The following is an 11,293-nucleotide window of genomic DNA, read 5'->3' on the forward strand; positions in this document are numbered from 1 at the left end:
TAATGCAGTGTATAACTGAATATTATTCCAAGTTCTACCCAGATACAAATTTTTCTATAAATGTGCAGATGATACTACATTATGTATTAAAAACCAGTTAACTATAAAAGCTGTTTGATGTAAGAATTAGGCAGTTACTAGACCTGCCAACATGGCTTGAACCAGGAATGGTACTGCAAGTAAAAACACCAGCATTTCCACAGTAATAGCTTGCTGCAGATGCTTCAAACACAGTTGGAAGTCTCTGGCTGGGGACAATGAGATTGAGAAAGAAAAGTGACCAAAAATATTTCTTTTGTACACATACACAGGTTGCTTTAGTGTGAGAAGTGTTTTTAAAAGCGGCAGAAAATAGCAGTACTTGTGAAACTGCATTATATTTAATTCATGTAAGGCCACTCAAGGTTTTGAATATAAGAACTTTTGATGTTTCTTCGGCTTAAAATCCCTTCCAAGTGTCTGATTTCAATTAGTCTGCAACTAAATAAGGAAGCTCTATAAACACTGGAAAACCGGCAAGTGGGCTTGGAACAACTATTTTTCTATAAAATAAACACAGCAATATATTTTGAGGAATAAAAAAATCATTTATGCATTTTTAAAGAAATTATAGTTAAAAAGATGAGTTATTGTAGAGAACATAAACATATCTTATTGCAGTATTTTAATTTTTAGTCTCTGTTCTTCTGTCATCCAAGCTCCAAAAGTAAGACACTATTCAAATATGAATATATTCTATATATTCACTTTTTCAGTGAATTTACTGTAAAAGACCTTGCAATGTTTAATCCTTTACTAATATTTTCTGTCATTGTATACATATATAAACAAACCTGGAAACTCAGGAAATATACTTTAGTTATTGAGATAACCTCTAATTTTTCTGTATTGAGTAATTACCATGATTAGCATATTTTAAGGGTGCCAATTATCATGTAATTGTGCATACATTGATTACATTTTTCCATATACTTCTGTAATAAAATTGAACAGGTATTCTATGTATCCATATATTTGTTCTCCCTTAAACCATTAACTATATATAAAACATGGTGTGTAACTAAATTTCTGTCAGTATTTCTTTTTGTAAGAACTACTTTTTCATAAAATAGCGTATCTGCCCTAAAGAGTCTCTCATCAGATTATGGAAAGCTAAGGCCTAACCATACTAGCAAGAAAATCAGTGAAGTCAGCATATTTTTTCTGTCTCCTTAGACAAATGATTAATTTAAAAAACTGTCATTCAGCTCAGTCTGCCAAATTTGGTGTGCTATCAGAAGTCCATGAAGTTAAGGAACCTGGTCTGGAATTTTTTCCTCCTCTTTTTTAATGTTCAACTTCAGTTGCCTTAAGGGCAGTCTTCAGAAGTATGTATAGCATAGTAGGTGGAACTTAAAAAACTACTCGTTATTTCACAGTGATTCAGAAAGCTCTATTTTGGTCTCCTAAAGTTTGTTTCTGTAAGCTAGCAAAGTGGAACAAAGTGCCTACTTGCCGGGTAACCTACCCAAGTGTGTTCTGGCAGACAGAATGAAAGATTTGTTATGTCGTTTCATGGCATTTTAGTCAGGTTTTTTCTGATTGTTTCCATAGACTGTATCTAGGGAAGTAATAATCCCCTAGATAATAGTGGAGCAATAGTACCCCTTTCCATATGAATACTCTAATAACTATTTCCTTCTGGTTAATAGCAATCATTCATAAAAGACTTGCAAACTAAAATGATGTAGACTGATGATTATACTCCTATGTTCCCTCCCATTCATCAAACAGTGCAAACAGAATTTAACTTCTGGAGTTTCTAGGTGAAAAACTGTTAGTAAAAGGAGTCCCAAGTATAATAAAATTATTACACAGTTTTATTTTGAAGAACATTTTGCATTTGTTTTAATACAAAATGATGTAGGTCAAGAAATAATTTACAAACCTTTAAGTTCTTATCCTGGCATTTGAAATAAGAATGATTTCAGAGGAAGTCTGTAAGCTATTCATAGGAAACTGTCATTATGTACAAAATGTTTATTGACATGTTTTAAACATCACATTTGTAAAAATGTGAACTGGATTGCTATCTAGCATATGAACTACAGGTAAAACCTGATAAGATAACTTGTTAGAACAAGTCATTGTTATCCAGTGCTAACGAAATAGACAGTAGCTTTCAGTGTTTTTTGATTTTCCTCTAAGGTAATTTCAGCCTCAAAGTCATTTCAGGGTTTTACTGCATTGTGAACAATATCTAAGCCCTCTCTTGATTGCATAAAAATAAATCTTTGAAATAGTACACATAGAACAACAGAAAGGTAGAGGCAATAAAATAGTATACTACTTATATCCAGGTTTTTGGTTCTGTGAAGAATCATTTTATCATATTTCTTTTCCTTCCAAGCAGAGTAAGTGGTACTGATATAAAGCATTTTCATTTACCTGTGAAGTATTTTCTGCCCAAGATGTTTCCTGTCAAAGTAGGATGTAGTAGGTAATATACTTTATTGAAACTAATTATCTCATGACAATTAGTAACACCCTGGCATGAACTTGCCAATTTTTAAATTACTTTAACACTTATTTTTAGCATGGGATTAATACAAAAATAAAATTAGAGCTTCTTTTTCAATCAAAAAAGTTAAAATAACTTTAAACCTTTTACCTTTCCAAGTATAAGACTGTAAATAGTCAGCTGTGCATCCCTTATGCAGAGAGATTAATTTGACTCCATTATTAAAAAAAAAAAAAAATCATCTCTTCTGTTGCCAAGTTCAGACTTGACACTTTATCCCAAAAAGAGATTTACACTGAGAGGTGGGTCTATTTAAATATTTATGCTATAGATCTATATATTCCAAGTAAAAATACTTCTATCTAGAATTCTGTGGAGAGTTACAATAATTAGGGTCCATAAATATTGCTGCAGTTCAATTACGGTACAATAATTACAAAATATAGAACATCTCTTTACAAATACAAATCATTGTATATTACAATTCATTTACAATAATTTCTACTATATAATTTTTAGCAAACTATCTTATCTAATTTTACTATAACCTGGTTGCAAGTGCATTAGTAAGAATGCAATTATTCCAGTATGTTTTGCCCTTAACATGATAGTCATAAAACAGACTATCTGAATGATATTTTCCTATGTAAACTGGTGTTACATATGAGAGATTATTCTTTATATAACTTCTTTTTCCAACAATCTCTAACACGTAGAGCATGACAAATTGTATTTTAGAAGAGCATTAAGAAAAGAAATCAGGAGGCAAGTTTGAAAACAATGTTAGAATGGATATGCAACGGGTAGCTGATATGCATTATCGAGTACTGAGGTAATGACATTACTGGTTGTCATCACTCATCTCATGTTGCTATTTCCCACACAATTTTGTGCCGGAATTATACAAGACATTTTCATTGACAAAATCCTGCTCTACTATAAAGGACAGCAGCACAAGGTTGAAAGACAGGCAAGATATTACACCTCAGAATCCTGCTCTAGCCCTCAAAAAACTGATTGTCACAATCTGCTTGGTTTCAAAATAACCTTATTCCTACAGAGGAACTGAAGAATCTGTGGGAGGAGACTTGACGTACTGCAGCTCTGATCACATTTCGGCAACCTGGAGATAATACATTTATTAGTTATGGCTTCCTTGAGGTGTGACATCACTTGATTCGTTATTCACTCCAGCTAGTGCCTAGCATCTTTACATTATGAGGCACTTTTTCTGTTATTAGAATCATTTTCCTTGCTAAATACTATAAGCTTGTGATGCATATCATTTCATCAGCTAAGTCTTCTTCATATCGTCCCGTTTCTGGTTCTTCATCACTGTAGCCAGGACCAAAATCTTGAAGTTCATAATCTTGTCTGCTTAAAATGGGAAACATATCCCCATTGGTCCCATTGCTAATATTTCCATTGAGAAGATTACTTGCTGCACTTTCCATCTCATCAATAGTCATGTCACATGCATCAGCAATCTCATGCTTTGTAGCTGAAACAAATTTAGGGTCCTTTGCATACCTTCCTAGGCCTTCAGATATAAGTACCTGGCAGATGGAGGAGAGAGAATGAGATAAAAAGTGGAATTACAGAAGAACAGACAGATTGTAACCACATTCCTCACTTCTGGAAAATAGTAGAAACCCCATGCTGAATCATTACAGCAACACACAGCAAAACCGTATGTGTAAAGAACAATCAAATCAACAATCACATGGCTCCAAACCACACTGTGTCATGTGATAATGTAACTGATAATCCAATACATCTGACTTTTCAGAAATTTGGGAGTAGTTTTTGATAAACATCAATCATCCGGCTGATATACTAAAGACAACAGTTAATATATCTCAGAGGGTGCAATTAGAACAATTGTCTGAAACACACAATTTTAAACACGTTCTCCTCTATACCTTAGAGTACATGGAGGAAAGATGCTAAAGTCCCACTTGCAAATAAAACATAACAAAGTGTATTTTTTTGCTCGTAGCAATGGAAAGGAAGCAATAGGTGGAAGCAAGAACAGTAACTATGATTCAGAAATGCTATATCTCTTCTATTTTTTTAATATAAACGGGAATTCTTAACATTTGTTAGTACACCTGCAAATCAATCCTTGTAGCTGTTATTGGCATTTAGAGTTCTTGATCTTTTATTCAGATTACTGCAAAAATGGTGATGTATTTCTATAGAAACAACAGAGAGAACAGGCATATGGCATCATCTCTTCCCTATCAGCTGTTGTGGAAGGACACTTTATAACTAATCCTTACCTAGAAAACTTAAATTTCAAACCCCTTAGAAATCTGTTTAGTACTCTGACATGCTAGATTGGGATTTAGCAGAAACCATTTACTACAGGACAACTACAAATAAGTTGCCCTGTCTTTCCCTAAAAATAATTTTGGGTTTTAAAACTGAAAATACATTTTCAGGGAGATAATGTGAATTCAATCATATGCTTTTTAAAGTTCACACAAAACCTGAACAGATACATGCTCTTGGCTACATCAGAGGTTTCTGTAATACTTACCGCTTCTACCAAACTGTCTGCGCTCCTCTGTTTGTCACTGTGTTTATGCCTAAAGTCATTAGGAACAGTTAAATTGGCTGGTGTAAATGTTCGGTAGGAAATATCAGGGTCATCTGTGTACCAAGAGCTCCTGTGCAAGGAAGGCAGGCTACCATTCATATGCTCTGTAGATTCAGCCCTATCAACCTGGATTAGAGGTGTGTAATATGGAGTACGGTCCCGGTTGGGAGGGGTTGCAGGTGGAGTAGCCCAGGAACGCGTTGAACGACTCGGTGAATGTTTATGAGCTTTGCTGGAATCCAGACCCGCAACAGCCATGACCTAGTAAGGGGAAGAATTTTCAAAATCAGTGATTTCAAATGCTCAGTCACACTCTTTTCTAATTTCAGCAGTTAGTTCAAAGCAATTGTTCAGGCAGCAGCTATGAAAAGTTAACATTTTCTGATGTTTAATAGTCATGTAGAGGAGGAACAGGACTGAAACTGGTAAATCAAGAGGATAAAATATGTTTTTTCCTATTATTACTCAGATCACAAAATCTTGGGACTAGCATTAATAAAGAAAAATAATTGCTTATACAATATATTAAACAGAGAAAGGGAAGTACAGAAACAATGCTTCTGTCCTGTAGGGACAGGATAGGAAGCTGTTGGCATTTTCCAAGCATTCCGGATGGTGTCTCTAGATTATGGAAACTGCCACCTTCTCAGAGCTACACAGAGCTGGGTATCGGGCCTCAGAAGATGTGTATGTTCTACTTGCACATTCTCACAAACGGAGCTGAGTAACTGCACTGGCAAAGATTATGCAGTTCTGGTCAAAATTCCTTAGGGCACCCCAGCCCTTTGTGGATGCTTAAAATGTCACAGGGGCAAACTACTTATTTTCAATGTTGTGTAGAAGGTCAATGTTTGAGAAGCCTACACTTGGCCTAGAAGTTGTGCACAGGCAAACTACATAATACACCAGTACTATTTCAAACAACAATGAAAGTCAGAAGTACAATATAGAAGCTGGAAAGATTTAATTCATTGTTAGTTAAATTTAAGATTTTGTGTTTACCTGCTGTTGCATTAAGTGAAGTGGTAAAGCAGTGCGATGGTGGAAATTAGGAGACAGTGGTATGTCATCTTGACTACTTTGTCGTCGGAGGCATTCAAAGTTAAAGGAAGATCGTCTATTTGCTACAGGGAAAGCATAATTCATTAGGAAAATACTTGCCCTCAAAGTCTATAATTTCCAGAATTCCAGTGTGATTCAACTATCACACAAATAAAAACACATCCCCCAGTAAGAAAGTTGTGCTAACAGAAGCAAGCAGCTGGTTATAGGATAAAGATAGATTCATCATATGAGCAAACGCAGTCCTAGGTAGAAACCATATGAGCAGCCTAACGTGACAGAGCTTGAAGCAGCTGTTTCACGGCACAGGCTTGTGTTGTGCAGCAGACTGGTTCAGACACTTCAGAGTTTTACTGTAAACTGCTATGAGCAGTTACAAAGAAGTTTTTCTTTCTTCCCCGTGGGTTTAAACTCTAATGAACCAGACTTCCCAAAGGAAATACCAAATCTCCAGTTCCTTGGAAGAAATGTGCAATACAAAAAAACATATCCATGTCAAAGTTGACTTGTGTCAATTCCTGATGGTTTTTTTTGTTACTTATGACAATGATAAGCCATGGTCTCTGCTGTTTTCTATGCTGTTGTTACTCATGTAAATACTGGAAAGGAAAAAGTAGAAATCTAAACTGGATCAAGACGTTTGGCTGATGTGGAAGTGTTCCAGCGGGTCTTGTTGAAAGCCTGCAGCACAAGGGGAAGCAGTGCATGGGTATCATTCCTCTGTGTTAGCTTCAGTGGGAAGCAAGCCTGGGCGCTGAACAGCAGCTGGAATCCAGATATGTCCTCACAGCTGCGAGCATCATCGTGGAAATCTGGAAAGAGCCTGACTGTACAAAGCAATGATACCAAACTGTGCTCTCTTGGAACTGATTGCAACTATTCTTGGTATCTTTTTTCCGCAATACCAAGAATTTTGTGAACAGAATTGAAGCATGAAGTGCCACAAACTGAGGATTCTTCATAGCTATCACCAGACACTTAATGCCGTTCCTCAAGATGTTCCTTAAAGAGCCAGTAGACTAAAATAAGCACTTCCAGGAGGTGATTCAGTTCACTTAATACAGCCTTTGTGTCTCTTTCCATTGTCTCTATGGTAAATCCAAATACAGGAATGTAAGCCTTAGCTCCTGACCCTAACAAATGCTAAATGTCCCAATACCAAAATGAATAAAAAGCAAACCAAAAAGTCCCCTCATCCAAAACAAGACACTTCTTTGCACATGCTTCTGCCCAGGAAAGAGTCTGAAAGAACATCTTAATCATTTCTCAGTACACTTCTGGAAATTGCTAAAATACTGTGGTGATGAGTTCGGTATAAAAACCTCTAGAATGTGTGACACAGAGCTCAATTTACTAACTCCAGTACTTAGCCAAGGCACCGTGTGTTACATTAACTTGGGCTGAATCCAGATGCTAGCAGAAACTTCAGTGCAGTGTCACAGGTTTTACTTTTTTTCTTCTTCTTTTTTCTTTCTTTACATGAGAACATCAAGGCTTCCTCCCCAGGCCAAACAGCCCATACACTAGTTACAAATAAAAGGCTTGAGCTGCTTTTAGAATCTGCTGAGATACTGAGCCTTTAAAATTTCTCAACTGTGTCCCTGAACATTAAGTAAATGGTTATGACAGGTGGTCTGACTGTGCTCTCGTGACATTATACTGTCGTCCAAGGACTTCCTGCATTACCCTCAGGCAACTTAGATCAGAACTAGGTCCTCTTATCTTGGGATATCCTAGGATATCAAATAATTTCTTATTTAGTACATTTATCTAGTCTCTTGTACATGAGATAAAAAGCGTAAGCTTCCTCTGAAGAAATACTGTCATCAAAACTTTATCAGAAAGGTTAAATGAATCCCAAAGGCTGAGTCACAGGAAGACTTCAACCGTCCCCTTGCAACGCTTCCATGGGAAAACCCCAGAAAGTTTTTTATAAGAAGGTTGTTCTCCTGCAATGTATGGAACGGATATACAAAACATCCATCTGTTTCTTTGCCTTAAAATTCCTCTGCTATCAGAAAAGCTTGTAGGAAGATGTACAGGAGTCTCCTTTCACACTCTCCCCTTTGATGTCTTTTCCTTCTGCTACTGGAAGAGGGCTAGCAGCTTTCTGTACATGTCACCATCATTCATCTGAGTTATTTACTCTCGATAGTGCAAGACTCCTATTTCTGCTTTTTCCATCTGGGCCCCATAAGGTCAGAAAGCCTAACAGCAGAGACCATTACTAGTCTTGTTGTAAGGAGCCGAGTGCCGAGAGCGAGGAACCAGCACTGATGGTATCACTGAAGAATGCTTCCTTTATCAAATGCTAACGTATTTTGCTGCTGCCCTTTATACAGCTTTCTGCAGGTTTAAACAAGTCTGAGACTGTACCTCAGACACTGTATATGATCCCACTACACTTGTCTCTGAAACACTTTTATTTTTTAAATCTATACCTGCATTTTCTCTAGGGTGTCTGAGACAGAAAAGGACTGAAACTCATTTTCCTACCCACAGGGTCCTTACAGTCATGCTTCCAGAGATACATAGGCTGTGGCTCTGGCTGCTAGCAAAAGAACTCTGGTTTTGCTAGAAAGCCAATCCACCTTATAGCAGCCAAAACGTGGAGACCCTTCTAGAAATGATGCTGTATTGTCTTGTCTGGATGACACGGGTTAGACGGCATCAGCCAGAGGCGCATGTAACAGACCCGGCTGGGCTGGCTACACTATGCCAGTACCCTTAGGGACACTCCGCGGCTGCATGGAGCTGAGTGTTGTTTCTTGTGCACCAACAAGAAAGAGCTTTGAAAGAGGTTTATTTTGCACTTCACAATCTCATGTGTTTCCTCTCTGTGAAGTGTCAGAGGTCAAAGACCAAAGATCCAAGAGCTTTGAGTCTGTGCCCAGTTTCACCACAGAATTAGCCCTGCTGATATCTGCAGTATGGCCTAGAACATACAAACCTAAAAGCAGAAGATAAGAAGCATGAGAGCTTTGAGAAATGCAGATAAAGCAATATTGTGCTTGAGTTAAGGACAAATAAAGAGAAAGATCTAAAAAGAAGAATAAATGGGAATTAAAGAAATGGGTAGAAAAAAATCAGTTGACAACACTAATTCAATCTAATTCTATACATGGAAATACTAATTCTATACATGGGAACATTTTCTCCCTCAGAAGAAAAACAGAATATTAAGCGTTGGTCCTGAGTGGCAGAATAAAGTACCAATGAGAATCTGAAGTAAGTTGCTTAGCTCAGGATAACACTTATTTTTCACAGGGACTTGAGAAACTCACATTAAAAAGCTAAAGGCACTTCAAAAGTAAGGGGAAAAAACCCAAAACCAGAGCACCATTAAGCTCGCTCTTGGTTCTCTTTTTCCTGAAAATTATCCTACTTCAGTCTGTAATATTTACTAGAACAGGACGAGGCAAAGCTGTAAATGGCACTCATTAAAATGTCATTAAGCAGCACGACTGGTAAGGGACAGGGGAGGCGCCCCCAGGTGCATCACTGGAGAGGCAATGCCCTGACTCAGGGCAGCACTGCACCCCGGCGGGTGTGAACACAGGGCACACGGATTGCAACCCACTGAGCAAACCTTCAAAGCAAACCACGGCTGCGTTCTAGCTTGCTCTTTCTTCATGTGTCACATCAAATCAAAACTGGCAATTAAATTTGTATATTACTGGATGAGTGAGGCAAGGGATATGAGAAAGACTGACTTGTAAGCCAGGGCCCATAGATTCTCTGACCATTCACCTCAGGGTGGATAGATATTTCTGCTACACACAATTATCCACTAGCATCAGTAATCAAGAAACACCATCTTTGAAATCCAAGTTCAAAAGAAACCTTTTTAAATTGTAATGTGCCTGAATGCATTGAAGTCATTCTAGATTTGCAAACAAATTGTTCTTAGTATACTTACGTGTTGGTGTTGGAGGTAGCAGCCGTCTCCTAGGAGATCTTTTTGCATCATAACAGATCTGTGAATCATCTTCCTCAAAAAAACCATGTGGGTGATGGTAACCTTTCGGTCTCTCAAAATCTGAGTCATGGCAGTGATATCTACAGTGGTGATCGTATATATGCCTGTATTTAAAATACAATAAAGAAAATGTTATTTCAGTGAGTTTTTATAAATTGATCAATTAGATTTCTTCTAGATTTTCAAATCTTTCTCCAGCACAATAACCAAGCATTATATTATATAATTACATGACTCAATTTTAAAATCCAGTTTCTGTATGCAAACTGATTTTGAGACAGCAAGCATACCCTTTTTTACTAGTATAGTTACAATGTAAGTTCTCAGGTAAAATCAAATTACATTTTCAATGAAGTTATTCTTATCAGTACAGACTAAAATGCAGGATCTCAGTTGTACACTGCTTAAAAACAAAAAATAAAAAAAATACTGTGTTCTACTCCTGCCATGCTCTCTTGTGAACCCTGGGTGATGCGTGGGAGCACAGAAACTCAGAGAATGGATTTAAGCCTTTTAAATTCTGGATACTTCCTTGCTGAAAATTAAATCTTGGAAGGGTGTTATTTGACTGTAATTATCATATCAAAAAAATTAGCAGCCTAAGCATTCTGTAAAATCTAGCTGTCATGCAAATCTTAACTTTTATGCAAACGAACAAGATAGAGATTAGGGTGCCAATCTTTCCAGAATTCAGATGGTGAAGCAAGACAGTAGAGGAGGAGGAGGAGAATTAAACATGTCTGGCACTTGTGCATATGCACTTATGGGTCTAGAGATAAAATGACAATAAATTCCTCTGCTTCAGGGCTGGACTTGAAAATAAAATTTTTTGACAGAATTGGAGGATATTTTTGAGAAGGTATTGAATTCACTCAGCAGAAGAGAAACATAGCTATTGTAAGGAAGATGAACACAATGCACTTGAGATCTTAAAAAATGCATATGTCTTTCCACATCATAATGAGAAGGTGAATATTATGGAAGTTAAATAGATCACAATATATTTGGGAAAAAGGTGCATTTAATTTTTTTTTTTAAATAGGAAGCTTTTCAGTATAACTAAATATAGCTTATGTTCCATGACAGGGTGATACTCAGAAAACACCAGAACAATCTCACATTTTGAAGACTAAGTCAGGAATATCAGGAC

The 11,293-nt window shown here is 36.9% G+C and overlaps 1 protein-coding gene across 10 annotated transcripts in view; it reads right to left on the reverse strand.

The window, feature by feature from the left end:
* Positions 1-1,836: 1,836 nt before the first annotated feature.
* CACNA1D (calcium voltage-gated channel subunit alpha1 D) overlaps positions 1,837-11,293 on the reverse strand; it is a 235,534-nt gene continuing 226,077 nt past the window's right edge. For all 10 annotated transcript variants that reach the window (XM_056338446.1, XM_056338440.1, XM_056338445.1 and 7 more), the window contains 4 exons: positions 10,084-10,247; positions 6,105-6,226; positions 5,043-5,363; positions 1,837-4,056 (listed from right to left, as the gene is read on the reverse strand). In XM_056338446.1, coding sequence (XP_056194421.1) covers positions 3,763-4,056; positions 5,043-5,363; positions 6,105-6,226; positions 10,084-10,247 — 901 coding nt within the window. In that variant the 3' untranslated portion in view covers positions 1,837-3,762. The remainder of the gene's footprint in view (positions 4,057-5,042; positions 5,364-6,104; positions 6,227-10,083; positions 10,248-11,293) is intronic.

Source organism: Falco biarmicus, chromosome 4 (genome assembly GCF_023638135.1).
Source record: "Falco biarmicus isolate bFalBia1 chromosome 4, bFalBia1.pri, whole genome shotgun sequence".
In the NCBI taxonomy this organism is placed as follows: Eukaryota; Metazoa; Chordata; class Aves; order Falconiformes; family Falconidae; genus Falco; species Falco biarmicus.